The following is a 20149-nucleotide window of genomic DNA, read 5'->3' as shown; positions in this document are numbered from 1 at the left end:
AAAATTCAATGAATCATTCTCTACTTAACAATAGACAGAGCTAGATCAGCATGATTGATCCCAATAGAGAATAAAAATTTCATGAATCAGTTTTTACTGAAAAATAGAAAGTTCTATATTAGCAATTGATTCCACTAGATAATGAAAATTCAATGAATCATTTTTTTCTAAAAAATAGACAGTGCTAGATCAGCTTTAGGATTTTGTGTCTGGGTTACCTTTGTGGGGCAAATCGTCGGCCTGTGAAGTGACAGGCCAGGGGGCGGTGGGGGCCAGGGGGTGCCTGCCCAGGGTCTGATGATGATGATGATGGTGGTGATGATGATGAGGAGGCAGCAGACCCTGCTCCGGTCGTGCTATCCCCTGAAGCATGCCCTGCAACATAGCAAACAACCTTGTATTAATCAGTTGCAAAAATGTGTTAAAAGTAGAATAATTCAGGTAGAAAAAATAGGGCTATGATTGGAAAGTAGTTGGTTGTGCTATGATCATTTATTCATTCATTTACATAAACCAATACACAAATCAAATACATGATTAGAGAAGGACCAACAAGCCTAGCTCAAAATTGTTCCCTTTCTGAATGTTGATAGTAGTGAGCCAATTAATAAAAACAACATATAAAAATGTTGAATTATACTTCATTTTTGAAAACTTAAAAGTTTTTATTAATTTAATAAAAGTAGCCTATGTAAGTGAAGTGTTTTTAGTAAGCCAATGTCTAAAAGATAGGTTATGATGTTCCACTTTGAATCAAATTCCGTATCCAGAAATATACAAACCAAGATTTAGAATTTGATTAAATTTTAAACCATAAAGAATGCACCAAACTGTAAACTGTAAATTTTCAAAACTTGAAAACATTGAATTATTTAGAAATTTAGAATTATGATATCATTGACAATATTCCAAGTGAATTTTAGTGTTTCCAGGAGAGAGAGTGCTATGGAAGAGCTCTCGACCAATAGCAAGCCTTCAAAGAAGAGAAATTGGCCTACTTGACCAATCAGAAGCCATTGGGAATGGAATAGCACTAGCCTACCGGACCAATAGCAAGCATTCAGTGCAAGAACGATACACGCCCACTTGACCAATCAGAAGGTGTTAGTGGTTAGAGTAGGACAAGCTCTCGACCAATAGCAAGCTTGCAAGCTTCAGCCAAGGACACAACAACTGAAATTGGATCACTAAATAGTCTGAAATGACTATTGATATATTGATATTAGAACTAAAAATTTTATGTTTTGTCTGTTAATTTTGGGCGAAAATCAACAGCACTGTTTTGGGTGAGAAGAGATTCTTTTCACGGCCATTAAACCCTTCTGTCTTTCCCTCACTCTTCTTCTTCTTCTTCTTCTTCTTCTTCTTCTTCTTCTTCTTCTTCTTCTTCTTCTTCTTCCTCTTCTTCTTCTTCTTCTTCTTCTTCTCTTTCTCTCTCTCTCTCTGTTTACTCCATCTTCTTCCTCTTCACTAAAAACCAAGACAATATTAAGTCGTTCCAAGCCAAGCTACAGCTACCACAATAATTAAGAGTGTCGTCTCTTTTAACGAATCTTCTCCTTAAATCGCCTCCGCCAGCGTATCTTCTCCTAAAATCGTCTCTTTTAACGTATCATTTTCTACTTAACAATAGACAGAGCTAGATCAGCATGATTGATCCCAATAGAGAATAACAATTTCATGAATAAGTTTTTACTGAAAAATAGAAAGTGCTTGATTAGCAATTGGATCCACTAGATTATAAAAATTCAATGAATAATTTTCTACTTAACAATAGACAGTGCTAGATCAGCATGATCCCAATAGAGAATAAAAATTTCATGAATCAGTTTTTACTGAAAAATAGAAAGTACTAGATTAGCAATTGATTCCACTAGATAATAAAAATTCAATGAATCATTTTCTACTTAACAATAGACAGAGCTAGATCAGCATGATTGATCCCAATAGAGAATAAAAATTTCATGAATCAGTTTTTACTGAAAAATAGATAGTTCTATATTAGCAATTGATTCCACTAGATAATGAAAATTCAATGAATCATTTTTTTCTAAACAATAGACAGTGGTAGATCAGCATTAGGATTGTGAGGCTGGGTTACCTTTGTGGGGCAAATCGTCGGCCTGTGAAGTGACAGGCCATGGGGCGGTGGGGGCCAGGGGGTGCCTGCCCAGGGTCTGATGATGATGATGATGGTGGTGATGATGATGAGGAGGCAGCAGACCCTGCTCCGGTCGTGCTATCCCCTGAAGCATGCCCTGCAACATAGCAAACAACCTTGTATTAATCAGTTGCAAAAATGTGTTAAAAGTAGAATAATTCAGGTAGAAAAAATAGGGCTATGATTGGAAAGTAGTTGGTTGTGCTATGATCATTTATTCATTCATTTACATAAACCAATACACAAATCAAATACATGATTAGAGAAGGACCAACAAGCCTAGCTCAAAATTGTTCCCTTTCTGAATGTTGATAGTAGTGAGCCAATTAATAAAAACAACATATAAAAATGTTGAATTATACTTCATTTTTGAAAACTTAAAAGTTTTTATTAATTTAATAAAAGTAGCCTATGTAAGTGAAGTGTTTTTAGTAAGCCAATGTCTAAAAGATAGGTTATGATGTTCCACTTTGAATCAAATTCCGTATCCAGAAATATACAAACCAAGATTTAGAATTTGATTAAATTTTAAACCATAAAGAATGCACCAAACTGTAAACTGTAAATTTTCAAAACTTGAAAACATTGAATTATTTAGAAATTAGAATTATGATATCATTGACAATATTCCAAGTGAATTTTAGTGTTTCCAGGAGAGAGAGTGCTATGGAAGAGCTCTCGACCAATAGCAAGCCTTCAAAGAAGAGAAATTGGCCTACTTGACCAATCAGAAGCCATGGGAATGGAATAGCACTAGCCTACCGGACCAATAGCAAGCATTCAGTGCAAGAACGGTACACGCCCACTTGTCCAATCAGAAGGTGTTAGTGGTTAGAGTAGGACAAGCTCTCGACCAATAGCAAGCATGCAAGCTTCAGCCAAGGACACAACAACTAAAATTGGATCACTAAATAGTCTGAAATGACAATTGATATATTGATATTAGAACTAAAAATTCTATGTTTTGTCTGTTAATTTTGGGCGAAAATCAACAGCACTGTTTTGGGTGAGAAGAGATTCTTTTCACGGCCATTAAACCCTTCTGTCTCTTCCGCACTCTTCTTCTTCTTCTTCTTCTTCTTCTTCTTCTTCTTCTTCTTCTTCTTCTTCTTCTTCTTCTTCTTCTTCTTCTTCTCTTTCTCTCTCTCTCTCTGTTTACTCCATCTTCTTCCTCTTCACTAAAAACCAAGACAATATTAAGTCGTTCCAAGCCAAGCTACAGCTACCACAATAATTAAGAGTGTCGTCTCTTTTAACGAATCTTCTCCTTAAATCGCCTCCGCCAGCGTATCTTCTCCTAAAATCGTCTCTTTTAACGTATCGTCTCTTGAGCGGGTTGCGTCGGTTATCGCCTTCAACTGTATTAATACCGTATTTAGACCGTGACTACACCGTATTCTAACCGCGCACTTTAAACCGGGGCTAAAAGTTGATGTGTCCCGGTTTAACCGAGCAACAATCAAATTGATGGCTTGATTCGCGGGTTCCACACCCCTTTCCCAAGGGGGGTTTGAACCCTGACAGGGTGGGGGCTGGAGTTGAGGGGTCTTATTTACACCCCCGCCACTTTTCCAAAACCCTATCCCACTCAAATGCTGCCAAACTTACTTAGTGTAAGCCCATCTGACTGAGCTGATTCAGCCTGCTTCGCTTTCTCCTTTAATTGATCTCATTTCTCGTCTCTTTTTTCTCTTTATACATCCTTCTGTCTTTTATTTTCCAACCTCTCCACTTTCAACTTCCCATGTATTGTCTTCTTTCCTTTGTATGTTCTCACTTTCTTTTAATAGCAATATTTTTTAAATCCTTATCTTTTTCCAATATGGATGAGACACACATAGTTCCTAGCTCGGATACAAGCCTTGTATGTGGTCATAGGCTTATTGACATTTAGCATAGCCACCTCTAATACAAGGCCCCGGCCTACGATATTGCAACGTCGCAGTGTAGGCCTAGAATCTAATACATGATTGGTGAAAAAGATTTAAAAAAATACCAGCTGATCTTTTTCACCAATCATGTATTAGATTCTAGGCCTACACTGCGACGTTGCAATATCGTAGGCCGGGGCCTTGTATTAGAGGTGGCTATGCATTTAGCCGATGTTTTCAACATCAACAAACTATTAAAACTCTATGGAACTTGTTGGAATCAATTTCTGGCCCCTTTAACTGGATTCGTATAGAACAGTGAAAGTGAACAGAGAAAATATAATTACCAAAGCTCTAATGGTATCCATACTCATTTGGCCGGGCTGAGTGCGAATAATTCAAATTAAACTTTTCGGAATTATATTCTCACTGTTGTGAGTGATGTACCCAGAATGTATTCTAGGTACCTTGGTTGTAAGCAGATCCAATAAACTCTCAAGCTCAACTCACACTTACGCGACTCAGGTCGAGAAGAGACTCGACTCTAGTCGAGAGCATGTGTTTTCAAATGGGTGATGTCGCGGAGACTAGAGTCGACTGGTCTGAGTGTCACCATTTGGAAACACATGCTCTCGACTATAGTGAGGTCCACATTATAATGGCAGTGTACGATTGACAATACTGTTGCTGTCCTTTTCTATCATACGACAAAACATATAGCACTATCTCTCTCTCGCTTTGCAATGTTGTCTATTTGCCAGAATATTTTATATTTACTTTTGACAGTGACTGTACAAAACTGAACAAACCATATTCTCAGCCGCCATTTTTTTCTTCATTCTATCAAAATACTTGAGTACACAAGTCGTATAATTGATCTAAAATGTATTTTTGAAACAATGAAATAATTTTTAAACATTACCTTATGAGAAACACAAATTAAAATACCTGAAATGACATTTTAAAAGTTGATAACTAACCATCCTAAACTTCATCCATGCTAAGTTAGCCTACCCGTATAGGTTAGACCTACTCGTACTGGTATAGATAATATTGAAAAGTTATTTTAGAATTAATCCATTGGAATTACTTATTTTTGAATAGTATTCCTATTTTTCTATTATTTTTTAATGAAATTGGAATAGAATACCTAACAAATAACTCAATTTCTGTTGTTTTGAAATTCAGATTGTTGTATCACAGCTTTTTTAATTAGCCGCCATTTCAGGTATGTATAAAAATAAAAATCTGATCTCAGTCATGAAAGCAAATTTTTGAATCAAATTATGGAAAAATATATTTTCTTGATCAATTTGACATTAAATTGATTATTTCATCAAGGAAATGATAATTATTATCAGATTAAATTTAATGGGATGAATTGAGTAACAGCTGTGTACAGTCAGTGGCAAAATGGAGAGACTTGGCAACGTTTTTCTCCTATCTTTCTTCACTGTCATTATAACGTGAACCTCACTATAGAGTCGAGTCTCTTCTCGACCTGAGTCGCGAGTGTGAGTTGAGCCTTAATCTCTATGTTCCCAATCTCTATCATAGACTATCGAATGCTTTCTTCGTGTAGCTCACTCAATACTTCACAGTTTGAAATTTGAAAGTATCTATCTCTTCAATTAAATAGGCCTACACTACAATAGTTAAAATATCTACATCGTGTATTTCTGACAATTTGGTTATACGCCTGCGTATCTGTGTTGGATTTGAAGTACCGAGACTTTTTAACTTTTTCAATCCAGTATTACAAAGTAATGACTTATTCAAATACAAAAAATCATTCTAGTATCTGAGTGGATACTATTGTAGCTATCTGTATGAGTATAGTACTACGATTAGCTGAATGAAATTACTGTTATCACCAACAAGTTACGAGAAATATAGAATAGAAAAGAATTTTATTGTTCTCAATACACAATTACGTCGAATAATAAACACTTTACATTTTATTCAATGAAGTAACATGCAGTATTATTCATTCTATGGTTGACAAAAATTCATTAGGCATGGCCGAAGCCGTCAGCCAGAGTTGGTAGATAAAGATAATAGTTTTCCTTAACTAATCAAGATAAAACGTTTGATAAATTTCAGTCATTGATTCCGGTACTCTATACAAGAATAGTTATAGGCCTTCATTACATAGACGAACTATAATTATTGAAAAACAAAGTTCATTCTCATTTAAAAAACAAGATAAGATTCAGGTAAACAACAATAACAAAAACAATATATTACAGAGAAGCCTAGGTTAAGAATACTAACTATTTCACAGTTCAAAAATTGAATTCATTAATAAGGAAATTTCTATATGTTCCCGCTGATCTTAAATACCCCTCCAACCGCACCCAGTCCTCTCCGTTAAGATATCTCCGCACTACTTCGTCACGAGAAATATATGAACACTGATAAATGAGCACAATTTTATTTGTACCTGTGTCATATAATTTATACTGTTTAAAATGATGATTTAACTGTTCATCAACCTGCTCCAAGCTTCAAATCTCATAATCATACGCATTGTTTTGAATTTTCACCTATATCCATATCAATAGAATCTCGTTACAAGTGTTATTAACTCACTACCATGAACTTGAAGGTATTACACACATTTTACATCCTCAGCCTACATGTCATCATATTATACTCTCAACATAAATTACACAGTCGACCAGTTTCTGTACAAAATCATAGCTACCTGATCATCATGATACAAAAAAATCATGTCTACATACAAAATTCCTCGGTTGGAAATTACACTCGGTTACATTTCTATCTCTGATTACGACTGTGATTCATTTCCTGTGAATAAAAGTAAATTAGCACCCGGTGATGCGAACAGATTGATAATATTTTTGTTAGGAATCGTAACCAGGTTGAGTCGTTGAAACGTCATCATCCTATTGAAATCGAGGTTAGAAATGAACATCGTCTACTCACAACCCCTCAAGTATGACACTGAAGGGTTTTCTTCAGATTCACTCGCTAATCCGGCTTATCAGTGCTAGATTTTTCACGGTTAGGTGACTGTCAACAATATAAATTGTCAGCGCTTTTTCTTCCAATGTAGAGGCGCCCACTGAATTGCACCACTCGATTTTAATAAACTTAATTAGTAGAGCAGGACGCAGTTCTGATATTATGTGTCACCCTCCTTCTCAGACCCTAGCCACTTGTTATTAAGATTATAATTCAGTTGGGAGTCAATTTTTTCACCACTACTGAGGAGGCTCCTCCTCACTTCGAATTTCCACGCAACTGATGCTGCCAGATTGAGAGGCGTCGAGTGGTGTGTTGATATAGTGTTGAACCGCTTGAGACATTCACGGCCGTTTTTTTGTCAGTTCCGTATCTGTGGAGTGCCACTCAGCTTCCCCTACTTTAAATAGCTGTACTGCTTGATATACCATTGTAGGATTACTGAAGATGCAGTTGTAATTAGGTTATGCACTGTGAGCACTATGGGGAAAGCAGAGAGTTGATGAGTATGTAAGAAAGTTGACGAATTTTTGTGTAGTTGAGAAGTTGATATTGTGGTAATAGAAGTAGTATCGAGTGATAATCGTATTCAAAAAATGATATTGTGGTAATTATTCATATTGAATGAAAAAGACTAAGAAATTGTCAAAAAACCACTGATTTATCGATAATTAGAAAGACCGGTTTCGGTTATTACACCATTGTCAATCTCTGATAAACTGATTGTTTATCGGTTGAAAAAATACGATTGTTTATCGTATTCAAAAAAATGCAATCCTTATTGAGTATAAGTGTAGCCTACGTGAGTGAAATTTTCACAGTCGTCAACTTTGTATGAAAAAGACTAAGAAATTGTCAAAAAACCACTGATTTATTGATAATTAGAAAGACCGGTTTCGTTTATTACACCATTGTCACTCTCTGATAAACTGATTGTTTATCGGTTGAAAAAATACGATTGTTTATCGTATTCAAAAAAATGCAATCCTTATTGAGAATAAGTGTAGCCTACGTGGGTGAAATTTTCACATTCGTCAACTTTGAATGAAAAAGACTAAGAAATTGTCAAAAAACCACTGATTTATTGATAATTAGAAAGACCGGTTTCGGTTATTACACCATTGTCAATCTCTGATAAACAGTAAGAGGTTTATCAGAGATTGACAATGGTGTAATAACCGAAACCGGTCTTTCTAATTATCAATAAATCAGTGGTTTTTTGACAATTTCTTAGTCTTTTTCATTCAAAGTTGACGAATGTGAAAATTTCACTCACGTAGGCTACACTTATTCTCAATAAGGATTGCATTTTTTTAAGTTTGCATTTATCTGTCAATTTGAATATCTAAAGGTGCGTACAGATATACGCGCCGCGAACATGAGCAATTCACTTTTAATCAGCTGACTATATCTGTATTTTTACAGAAACGGTAAGATACAGATATAAAAAGCTTGGCATCAGCTGGTTAAAAGTGAATTGCTCATGTTCGCGGCGCGTATATCTGTACGCACCTTTAGAGCTGAGGAAGAGTTCTTGATTATCGTATGATCCTAATCTGTTCTTCAATTATAATGAAATTTGAGAGATTTGAAAAGAAGTATGTTGCTCAATACAAAACTCCATCACCCTCCAGAATCTCTTGCAATTTATCTCCCAGAATAATTCATATAATACTACTATTTTGATCATTTTTATTTGTGAGTCTCTATATATATCATACCATAGAGAAACAACAGCGTAAGTAGATATCCCATGATAAAGGGCGTTTTTGTTACAACTTTTACTGTTATCTCAAGTCAATTACTTACTATACGATTTTTACTGTTTTGTTGGGGTGAGAGTGTATGAGCGGCACAGTATGAGAGGCTACAAGCGTCACACAGCTTCACGGGAAAGAACTACGTGGACTGTCGGCTTGAGATAACAGAAAAAGTTGCGACATAAACGTTCATGGGATATCAACTTATGCTATTGTTTCTCTATGATCATACTAATGAACACTTCTCTGATTATTGGGAAGAATAAATTATACAGGAAAAGTGGTTTTAATGCAGTAGTTAGTGGTAGAAGCTAAGAGTTCTAAGAAGGTAGGTAGTATTTAACGTTTATTTAACGTTGCTTATTTGGTTTATTCACTTGAAAATGACTTTGATGACAAGAGTTGAACAATTTTGTCAGATAAAAACACACATATATCGTTAAATTCTACAGTTTTATTTGGTACAGGGCCATGGTTTCGTGACCACATAGGTCACATTTTCAAGCTGACAATAAATATTGCTAGAAATGAAAATATATTCGTTTTAAAACGGTATTGCGATTCTAGTTTTCCCGGTTCTAATAGCTCTATTACCTATCAGAAATGAGGATTATTATGAGAATCGAGAGGTCATTGAATAAAGGTCATTATGTTATATTGAAGAGGATTTCTTCTTCTAACTACCGTTGAAGATACTACTCGTAGATCATATTTTAGATAGTCGACCGAGTTATTTATTTATTTATTCATATACAAATACAATAAATGTATAAACAACAGTCATTCTATCAAAACTGTTCTAGACCTTAATTTGAAATACGCAGTCAAGAGGTTATGTAAAAATGATAACTTAATTCACTTAATTTAGGATAGTTATCAACAACCATTCAATCTCATTCCAAAGCTTCAATTTCTGCACATTAACCATAGTTGAAATACCAGAACCCCCTTCAAGGGTTTTATCTAATTTTCCTTGGCGCATGTCTACAAACCATGAAGCTTGCACAAAAATGAGCGGCCAACATATCGCACGAGGGTGAAAACTCATTATAAGTTTAAAACATAAGGGCATCCCACCCCCACCACGCGGAGGGTGTCTTGAGAAATTCGAGTCATCAATCAGCGTCATCTTGTGCCCCAGAGGGGTGGGGGGAATTAGGGGCATTTTTTCCAAGAAGTAGGAAGGGGGAGTGGTAAGAATTTGGTGATGGCAGGAGTTTGAATTTTCATAAGTTATTAGGCGGGGTGGAGGGAAAAGTGTGAGATTAGGCGAGCAGCAGGCTTGGTTCCTTCGTGCACTAAGTTAATGCCGCCGCGGGCTCTTTTCGGAGTGAAAAGTGGGAAAGAATGAGGGGAAAAAAGGAAAATAGAATGAGGAAAACTGATTTTTGAAGTGGGGAGAATTCTATTAGCTCCCAAAAGAAGAAGGTTGTGGAGTGTTGGTAAGATTCGAGATGGGAAGAATTGTCGACGAGGTTGTATGTGGATTTTAATCTTCAATGTTGAGGTTCTCTAAAACAATAATATTATTGTTCTAGAATTAAATAAATTTTTGTATGCGTGGATGATCCAACAGTTACGATAACTAGTCATCAATAATCTATATTCTATAATATATGATAATTTATTAATAATAATAAACATTTCAATCTCGAATGCTTCCGTTTCGATTGAATGAAAAAGACTAAGAAATTGTCAAAAACCACTGATTTATTGATAATTAGGAAGACCAGTTTTGGTTATTACACCATTGTCAATCTCTGATAAACAGTAAGAGGTTTATCAGAGATTGACAATGGTGTAATAACCGAAACCGGTCTTTCTAATTATCAATAAATCAGTGGTTTTTGACAATTTCTTAGTCTTTTTCATTCAATATGAATAATCACCACAATATCAACTTCTCAATTACACAAAAAGTGCTTCCGTTTCATTTACATTTTAGCAAATTTGAAGTTACTTCACTATAAAATTCATCTTGAATTTGAGACAAATACTATACCCTAATAATCAATGTTTCAATATTTGTTCGGTTCAAGTTTTGTAATTTTGGTTCTACTCTCTTTTAGTCAAAAATTTGTTATTGAGGTTGTAATTGTTTGAATATTTTAAGATCAATTCAATTTCCGGGTGAAAATATTTCAAATATAATGAGAAATCATTACGCCGTCATTATTATTTAATATCATTGAAGACTTAATGATTTATCTTGATTATCTTATTATTCTGATTTATCAGAATAAATGATGAGATTCTTAGTACACAGATGATAAGGTCTAATATTGTTTGGATGGAAGTACTAGCTAAGAAATCAACAAATGAAATCATTTCTTTTATTTTATTCAGGTCATCATGATTATACATCCAACAAACGTGGACTTCTTGCTTGAAGAATCAAAGTGCTACTGACGAATTAACTTACATGGACAGCTTGCTGCCTGATGATTGAACGAGTGAGTACTCGAATGTCATGTTTTTTATTATGTATAACAAGTGTATATTTACTTCATAATAATCATTCCATGAAGATTTCCTGAATTTTTATTGTATTGACCCTGAATTCAAATCGAGTTTAGGATTGGTTGAACGTATTGTACTTTTTTATAATAGAAATTGATCATGTTGCTTTTCGAAATTTCTTTACAGAGCATGATATAACTCGATAGTTTACTGAATTCTGTGAGAGTTCACATAATGAGTTTTCACCCTCGTGCGATATGTTGGCCGCTCATTTTTGTGCTAGCTTCAAGGTTTGTGAGAGATGCACCAGGAAAAGTTAGATGAAATTGACAGTATCGAAATTATTTCCATAACTGAGGAGTAAAAAAACTGATAAAAATTTAGAAATTTTCGTCCCCTACATTCGATTAATGTTACTTTTTTCTGAATCGACAAAACTCGTCCGTAAAAAAAATAATGCGAATAGATTTTCAAAGTTGAATTGTGCTATCCTGACTCATTTAAATAATGAATCAGTTCAATTATTCCTCATACATCAATGCTTTAGTAGTGCTCAATTTCTATGATTCTGTAGGAAGAATAAAATATAAAGGAGCCACAATCATATCTTCAGCTTGACCAATGATTATCCATGTATATGTTAATTTGGGAGATGGTTTCAGTAGTCCATCATGAGGCAAAATCAAATAAGACAATTTTGTACCTTAGTACTGGAATTTATGGAATATTCCGGATTTCCGCGTGATTAGAAGCTATTGAAGCGTATATAGGCCTACACCTACGATTTTTACTCCACAATTTTTCATGTTGATAGTAGCAAACTTTCTAGCCTGTAGGAGAATATTTTATCGACGCCATTATAACTAGTCTATGAGGACGGAATATGAATCAGGATATTGAAACAGTACTATAACCTAAATCAACAATCAAGGATCTCTTCAAAGTTTATCTTGAAGCATGAAGCTCAATTTATTGAAATTTGAACAAATTCTTTACGTTGCATTATTTATTTTCTGTGGTTACAATAATTACAAATTATATAAATATGATCGGGAAAGAACAACATGCATGGCCCAAAACTATTATTAGTATCTTAGGAGGATTTTGATCGTAAAAACTTCACTGGTCCAAATATAGGCCCACATATATTCATTACGTTGCATTATTTATTTATTTTCTGTGGCTACAATAATTACAAATTATATAAATATGATCGGGAAAGAACAACAGTCATGGCCCAAAACTATTATTAGTATCTTAGGAGGATTTTCATTGTAAAAACTTCACTGGCCCACATATAGGCCCACACATAGGCCCACATATCACGTATGTTGATTAGGCTTATTAATTATCCTACAAAACCCTACGATTATAGCCTAAGAATGAGGATTACTATTCATTCATTCATTTATACAATAAGTACATCATCAAAATACTATGATACTATTATGTAGTTAGAGCTATGAATATTATCAATTAGCAGATTGGATGAAAAACTCATGACTTTGAAATTAAAATGAAAAAAAAATATTTTTTTTTCATTTTCATTAGTGTGTGCTATTTTGTGTATTATTACGATGTGTGCTATTTTTTCACACATGAAGCAGGCACATGGATTTTGATTTTGAAATCCTGCTGTAGAAAATCATTTTAAATATTATATAGTGGCGCAGAATAACCAATCAATCTTGACTCTATGATAGTAGGCTCTTATTATGAGTAGCTTATCAATTACGAATGCTTGAGCGCTACAAACTCTATTTGATCCTGAACATAACTTTACAGTTTTGTTTCCTTCAATGAGCATCTTCTACATGAATTTAATGAATAAGAAAGATGAATTTAATGAATATGGGTAATGATTAAGGGTAGCTCCAGTCGAGTGAATTTTACATTTCAATGTTTCTATTACAATGTTTCAATGTTACTATTTAATGTTTCATTCATCTGATGAACGCTTCAAGGATGTTTGAACATTACACTCGATGATTGTACTTGTATATAATAATAATATCTTTATTCTCGCAAAGAAAGAACAAACAATAATTACAGAAATGCAAAAAAAAGAAAATGAAATAATATGTTGGCAATAGAAGTAAAAGTAAAAATAAAATGTCTATATATTATCAATAATTGGAAATAATATTACAAAAAAACCGTTTGTAAAAGACGATTGATCACATCTAGGCCACGATGAAATTGTCAAGAACATAGTAGATGGGAAATTTAAAAATTAAAATTTGTCAAGAAAAACGACAATATCTAGGGCAAAATCAAATTATTAAGAGCACAGTATATAGTTAATTACTTACTGAAAGTATACAGTGTCGTTCCCAGTCAATCACAGAATTGTTACAAATCGTAATACGATCCTAGAGCACGAAGTCAGAAGGTATCAAACAAGAAACATTGTCTCCATGTTCCTTAGATCACACTTTTCCTATTAAGTCTGTTTTTGAAGTTAAGTCAAGTATAACCAAGAACCTTCAACTAACAGCTAAGTCCCTAAGTCCGATTTTCAAGTTAAGACCACAAGTCCCGTTTTTGAAGTTAAGACCTAGCTAAGACCCTGAGTCCGTTTTTGAAGTCCCGTGTGTAATCAGGTGAAACAAACTAGGCGCGCGCGAATTAGATCACTTTTCAGCAAATTAGCTGGCAAATCGAGCGACACGGAACAATTTTGAGGTTATGTTCGGTGACCGTGGTTAGGTAGGTCCGCGTTTGCCGCGTCGTTTCGAGTCTGTCACACGTCTAACCGGATTTCCCATAACTGTAAAGGGTAGTTGCGTGGCTTACCCTGTGCACTGCGCATGCGCGAACCAGTAGCCAACCAGCGACGAGCAGCGCCGGCTCTCGACCAATGGGGTGGCAGCCAGTGGGGCGTGAATAATGCGTTTTGATTGGCGGAGCCAGTTGAGTCACGGACTTCGCGCCGATAAGACTGGATCGAAAGGTAGTCCCCTCGTTGGGAACCCTCTCACAGAACAGGCATGCCCAAAATAGAAGCGCAAACTTTTGAAGCCGATGTTTTCTGATTAGCAGATCGATGTCTGTGCATCACCTTGAACTTGGGATGTCGGCTTTAAGAAGTGAGATACACGTATACAAGAAGATGATGTTCTACGAATGGTTGATAAGTTCCTGCTCTGGAAGGTTGTCACCCTCTAGATACTGAAATCTTAGTTTCTGAAAGTTACTGGAAACTTAGTTTCTTAGTTTCTTAGTTTCTTAGATGATACTGGAATCTTAGATTGTTTGGAAGATCCGATCAATGTCAGGTCAGAGATCACTGATCTAAAGAGGAGTTGGATGTTTTTGCTAGCTTGAAGTTAGAATGAATTGGAAGCATGTCACTTTTAGATAATCGATTCTCACATTTTTGGAAGATTGGGCATTCATTCGGCTAGCGACTCTGCGTAACTCTAGACGAGAGTGCAACACATTGTTTAGAGCAGAACTGCGTATTGTTCATATTGTACTGGAAAGTATCAACTCCTGTCATTATCAGGTCACTGATCGTACGAGAAGTCAGGTTATCATCACGTACGTTAGTAAAAATTGGAGGGCATTCTCATCCGTTTTACTTGATCATTCCTACAATACGAGGAGTGGTGGCTGAATCCTCGGTTACCCGGAACATAGACCAACCCTTCTGGAGAAAGGCCCACACTATTGCGCAATAAAAATTATAAATGGACTCCCCCATAATTTTAAAGATTTTTCCAACTTTTCGAAGATGACCGGAAGGAAAAGGAAGGTTCTTCTAAAAAGAGCGCCATACACAGTGGATGAATGTGTGGATGTCTTGAGGGAAGAAAATTACATGTCATAGAATTATTATAAAATAAAAATTTTCCTTTGAATCAACTGAAATTAATCGATTTCTTCCAGGGGGTGTTCCTGTAGGCAGTGTTTTTCTTTGACGTCTCCTCTTTGCACTATTGTATTTTTTCTGTGTTTATTATTGATTGTGACGATTCAATGTTGTGAAGCTTGTCTTTTATATGCAACTACTTGAATAAAATGAAATTTGATTTGATTATTTTGAGTGGATAATAGAAGTTTGTAGGTCGAACTTGACGATTTCATCTTTTAAGCTGTGACTAGATGGCCACGAACAAACTTTCCATCATCTGATGCTATGCTTATTATATCTGCACCTTACTGTATCTGTACAAATACAGATATGATGATGAAAAGTTAAATACGCATCATGTTCGTGGCGATCAAGCCTGTACGCTGCTTGAAACAGTTTAATCCTATATACAGGAAGACAAGCTTGAATTTTATGAATAGTTAATGGTTGCACTGAAATTGAAAGGCACCCCTCATGCCGGCGCTTCACACTTGCCGAATTTGTACGAATGACGACGAACGCGAGAGTGTGAATCGGAGAGTGGTGAGAGTGTGGAGTAGAGAGAGTTCTACTAGGCCTATGCCACCGCTGTCTTCTTTCGGCTCCGATTTCTTATTTCGGCTAGCGACTCGGCGTAGTCGAGAGTGCATTACATTGTTCAGAACAGAACAGCTCATTGTTCATATTGAACTGGAAAGTATCAACTTCAAAGGGAGTCGATTCAAATGTCCAAATCAGTCTCATGCTCCATGAATGAACTAAATGCTCTACTTCGCCCTCCTAGGTTTTGAATAAAGGCAGCGATTCGATTCAATTCAATTCAATTCAATGAATTGTAGTCCGATGCTTTATGAATGGATTATAGATATGCACCTATATCATAATCAAATGTATCACGTTTTAGATAGAGAGTCTGTGATATCACATCGTTTTCATAAGATGAGAACAAGAGAAGTCAGGTGATGCTTGATTGTTCCATTGATCGTTGAACTTGGAAAAGTTACCAGAAGTAACCTTCGATAAAGTCTCATCTATTCAAATTCTTCAATCATGGATGATAATCTAGAGAGAAAGCTAATGTTTTTCAAGTTGTCTTGTCCAGTTAAGCTGAGTTTTCGTTTGTGCGTAAATGCCGTCGTCGACCTCGACAGGGTGAGGATCTCAGATTGGGTAGATTTCAATATGTCTAAATAACCTAGAAGATTATTTTCAATTATGTTTTACTAGGGAAGATTGAGTTTATACTTTTAAATTGTAATATGTTGTTATTATTAGAACTGTTTGATTTTTGAATAATAAAAACAAATAATGAAAAGTTATTTGATCAGTTGTTTTAGAACACCTGAAATGTGGACAATATGAATTCTGATTTGATTTGAATTTAATCAAATTTTCTTCCTGGAACTCTAAATTGACTTCCTAAATCGACTTCCTGGAATGTCAACAAAGCTTGTCGTCGTGGACTGCGGAAATTTACGCACAAACGAAAATGCACGTAGACTATGATTCATTCGATTCATTATACAGCTATAAGATCCAGTCATATGAATGATACCTCACATGATCCAATTGTTTCATCTAATCCAGTATCGAATATTATTGATGAATAATCTTTGAAGAGATTCTTTACCATTGTACACCACTCCACAAATTGAATGAAAAAGACTAAGAAATTGTCAAAAAACCACTGATTTTTTGATAATTAGAAAGACCGGTTTCGGTTATTACACCATTGTCAATCTCTGATAAACGACAAAGATGTCTATCAGACAAAGATTATGTTTATCAGAGATTGACAATGGTAATAACCGAAACCGGTCTTTCTAATTATCAATAAATCAGTGGTTTTTTGGCAGTCTCTTAGTCTTTTTCATTCAATATGAATAATTACCACAATATCAACTTCTCAACTACACAAAAAGCACTCCACAAATCTTCTTCCCATATCAATCCCAATACATAACATACCTATTAAAACATTCAGCGTCCACTCCCATAGTCCACACATGTCGCATTATACTTGAAACATGTTGACATGTTATGATTAATAACATTATTCATACTTAAAAAGCGAACAACCCCTCTTCCCTCTCTTTACACGCTGTCCTGTTTTGTTGTGTCATTTCTCCGTTTCTTTTGACATCATTTCTCTCACTCGCGTCCACTTTGTACCATTGGCTTCTCTTTTATTATCTGAAAACTTCTTTTATAATGCGAAACGTCTTTTATAATCTAAATGGAGTGACCCCAAGTCATTCATTGTTGGATGGCAGAGCGTTGACAGGCGGCGTTTCACGTAAATGTGTCAGCATTCTTTAAGGATAATTTCAATGCTCCCCATTTGAACAATGCTGACAGGGCACCTCTGTCGGGTCACCAACTACAAAATACTGGGCGAAACATCTGTTCGTCGACCGAAAAATTTCTACCTTTTACAAGATTTTCTATCAAAGCCGCGCCACCGTTTCTTTATTCACACGTTCTTTCATGCAACTTTATTCGGTGCCTTTTTTCTCTATTCGTTCTCCTTTTCTATTGCATTCTACTCGTCTGACTTCACCTACCTTCTCTTTCAGCTTTTTTCTCTTCATTCGCTTTTTCTGCGTTGCGTTCTGTTCATTTTCTATCGTTGCATATACTGTATCTCCTTTTCTTTGAAGCTCTATTTCTCTCTTTATCACTTGATGCCTTACTTCTCCCTGTCACAATATATCTATCTCAAGTCTCACTCATTCTGGTTATATACTTAGTTTATACTTGGTATAAGATGACTTTACTTCTATTCTACGATTTCCCCTTCGTCTCTTGTAACCTTGTTGAACATGTTTATTTTCGTGAATAATAAACATAAGCATGGTCGTTGTTTCCGTACTATCTAGTCTATCACCTTACTCCTCCTAATATTATCAATGATTCATTGATACACAATTCAGAAAAATGATTGGGGGTGGACCAACAGGCACAACCAAAAACTGTTGCTCTCCTGAATCTTTATCCATATAATATGTAATTCATAAAAAAGTAGGTTATGTTTCTTTCACCTTACAATTAAATAAAAACACACATATGTTGTCAAATTCTACACAATTTCATTTGGTACAGGACCATCGTTTCGTGACCACACAGGTCACATTTTCAATATATTTTATTTCGTTGTGGAACGGTTCTACAAAATCGACAGTGAGTCGAATTTACACCTTATAAATTTGTGTCCAATTTCCAGTGCAAACACTCACAAACAAAATTTTTTCATCGTTTTTCTTTGTCTTGATATCTTTTCTTGTTTCTCTCTTTTTATCGTGAGTTCTCCCTTCTCTTACCGTTTGTATTAACTCGGTCATCAACCTTATTGACCCTACCTACTTCTAAGCATCTCCTTATATCTTCCAAACCCATGCTTGTGTCTACGACTTTTTGAATAGTTTAGCTTTATTCCAAGTACCTCGCACCTCAAACAACAATAGAGAATGTCATTAACAGCTTAAATAAGAAGCTGAGTTTATCAGAGATCGACAATGGAGTAACAACCGAAACCGGTCTTTCTAAGTATCAATATATCTGTGGTTTTTGACAATTTGTTACTATTTTTATTTGAAATGGATAATTACCATAATATCAACTTCTCAACTACACAAAAAGAGTCATCAACAGCCTTGAAAAATACGACACATAAAAAGTACAGTGGTATAGCACAATACAGTAAAGTGGGAGGGATATAATTGTGAATTTATGGGCCTATATCAACCTGGTATATTTACAGAGTTAGCCAATTTTATCAAACCATATATTTTATTGATGTTATTTCTGATATTACTACTTCATACGGATAATAGTATATTTCGCACCTAGGGCCGAAAATGAGACTTTTCCGGCTCGAAATCGGTTTTATCTTTAGAAAAGATTGAGAGCCGGAAAAACATTTTTTTGCCCGTGGTGTGAACGCTATTTTTCGCTACACAGAAAAATGAGCAATATATATGAGAATAATTGTTTAATAGGCACTTCCGAAAGCAAAACTGGAAGGTCATAGTTCTATCAATTCTGAGGTCTGAATATCAAGAAATTGTCCAAGCATTTTTATTTTTTATTCTGATCTGTCTAAATAACCTAAAAGATTATGTTCAATTATTATGTTTTAATGTGAGTTTATACTCACATTGTCGGTTGAGTTTATATTTTTGAATTCTTTCAAATGACAATGATATGATATTATTATAAATGTTTTTATTCTTAAATAATAAACACAAATAATGAAAAGTTTCTTGATCAGCTGGTTTAGCACACTTGGAATTTGGCCAATCTGAATGTCAACGTCAACAATGCTTGCTTTCGTGGGCTGCAGAAGTTTAGGTTAGAAGTTCTAACCTACACTGAAAATCGAATTTGAATAGTTTATAGTATATCTTATCTGTATTTCAATCATCCAAATAAAATGATAGTAGCTTATGACTGAATACTGTATCTAATTCTGGAAGCATAAACTGATTACATTTCATAAACTATTTGTAAAAATGATCAGCACCAAGGATTTGCCCAAGCAGTTCCAAAATTATCCACCAGGTTTCGTGATAAACGCAGTACTATGATGAGGTTAGATTCAATTATACTCTGAAAAATGAATTTGAATAAATCATAATATCTTATTTGTATTTCATTCATCCAAATAAAATGATAGTGATAAAATGATTGAATCTTATTCAATTTACTACTACTTATACTACTTTATTCAATTCTAGAAGCATAAACTGATTCCGTTTCATAACTTATTTTGTAAACACATTCACTCGAATCAGAATCAGCTGACTTCAAGGTTATTTTACAGCCCTAGGGCCGTAAAAATTTTACCGGCCTGGTCAGAAAACAATCATTTTCGGCTTCCATATGACGCACGAAAACCAGCTCATTACATCCAAGTGGGGCGAAATAGTTATTTGTATATCTAGAGTGAAAAGTGCTGTTTTTTCTCCCTGAGGGAAAAGTTTGAAGCCCGAGGCGAAGCCGAGGGCAACAATTTTCCTGAGGGAGAAATAGTATATTTCGCACCTAGGGCCGA

General features: G+C 35.1%; 1 protein-coding gene across 2 annotated transcripts in view; it reads right to left on the bottom strand.

Annotated features, from left to right (window-relative positions):
• LOC111047594 (paired box protein Pax-6-like) overlaps positions 1–14080 on the bottom strand; it is a 121110-nt gene extending 107030 nt beyond the window's left edge. The window contains exons 1-2 of one of the 2 annotated variants that reach the window (XM_039439400.1): positions 13553–14080; positions 2102–2258 (exon numbers count right to left, since the gene is read on the bottom strand). In XM_039439400.1, coding sequence (XP_039295334.1) covers positions 2102–2255 — 154 coding nt within the window. In that variant the 5' untranslated portion in view covers positions 2256–2258; positions 13553–14080. Of the gene's footprint in view, positions 1–218; positions 373–2101; positions 2259–13552 lie in introns of those variants that run through there. The other variant, XM_039439401.1, reaches the window with a different exon arrangement.
• Positions 14081–20149: the final 6069 nt, after the last annotated feature.

The sequence above is a fragment of the Nilaparvata lugens genome, chromosome 12 (genome assembly GCF_014356525.2).
Source record: "Nilaparvata lugens isolate BPH chromosome 12, ASM1435652v1, whole genome shotgun sequence".
NCBI classification, from domain to species: Eukaryota; Metazoa; Arthropoda; class Insecta; order Hemiptera; family Delphacidae; genus Nilaparvata; species Nilaparvata lugens.
This window is presented reverse-complemented; position numbering and strand designations above follow the sequence as displayed.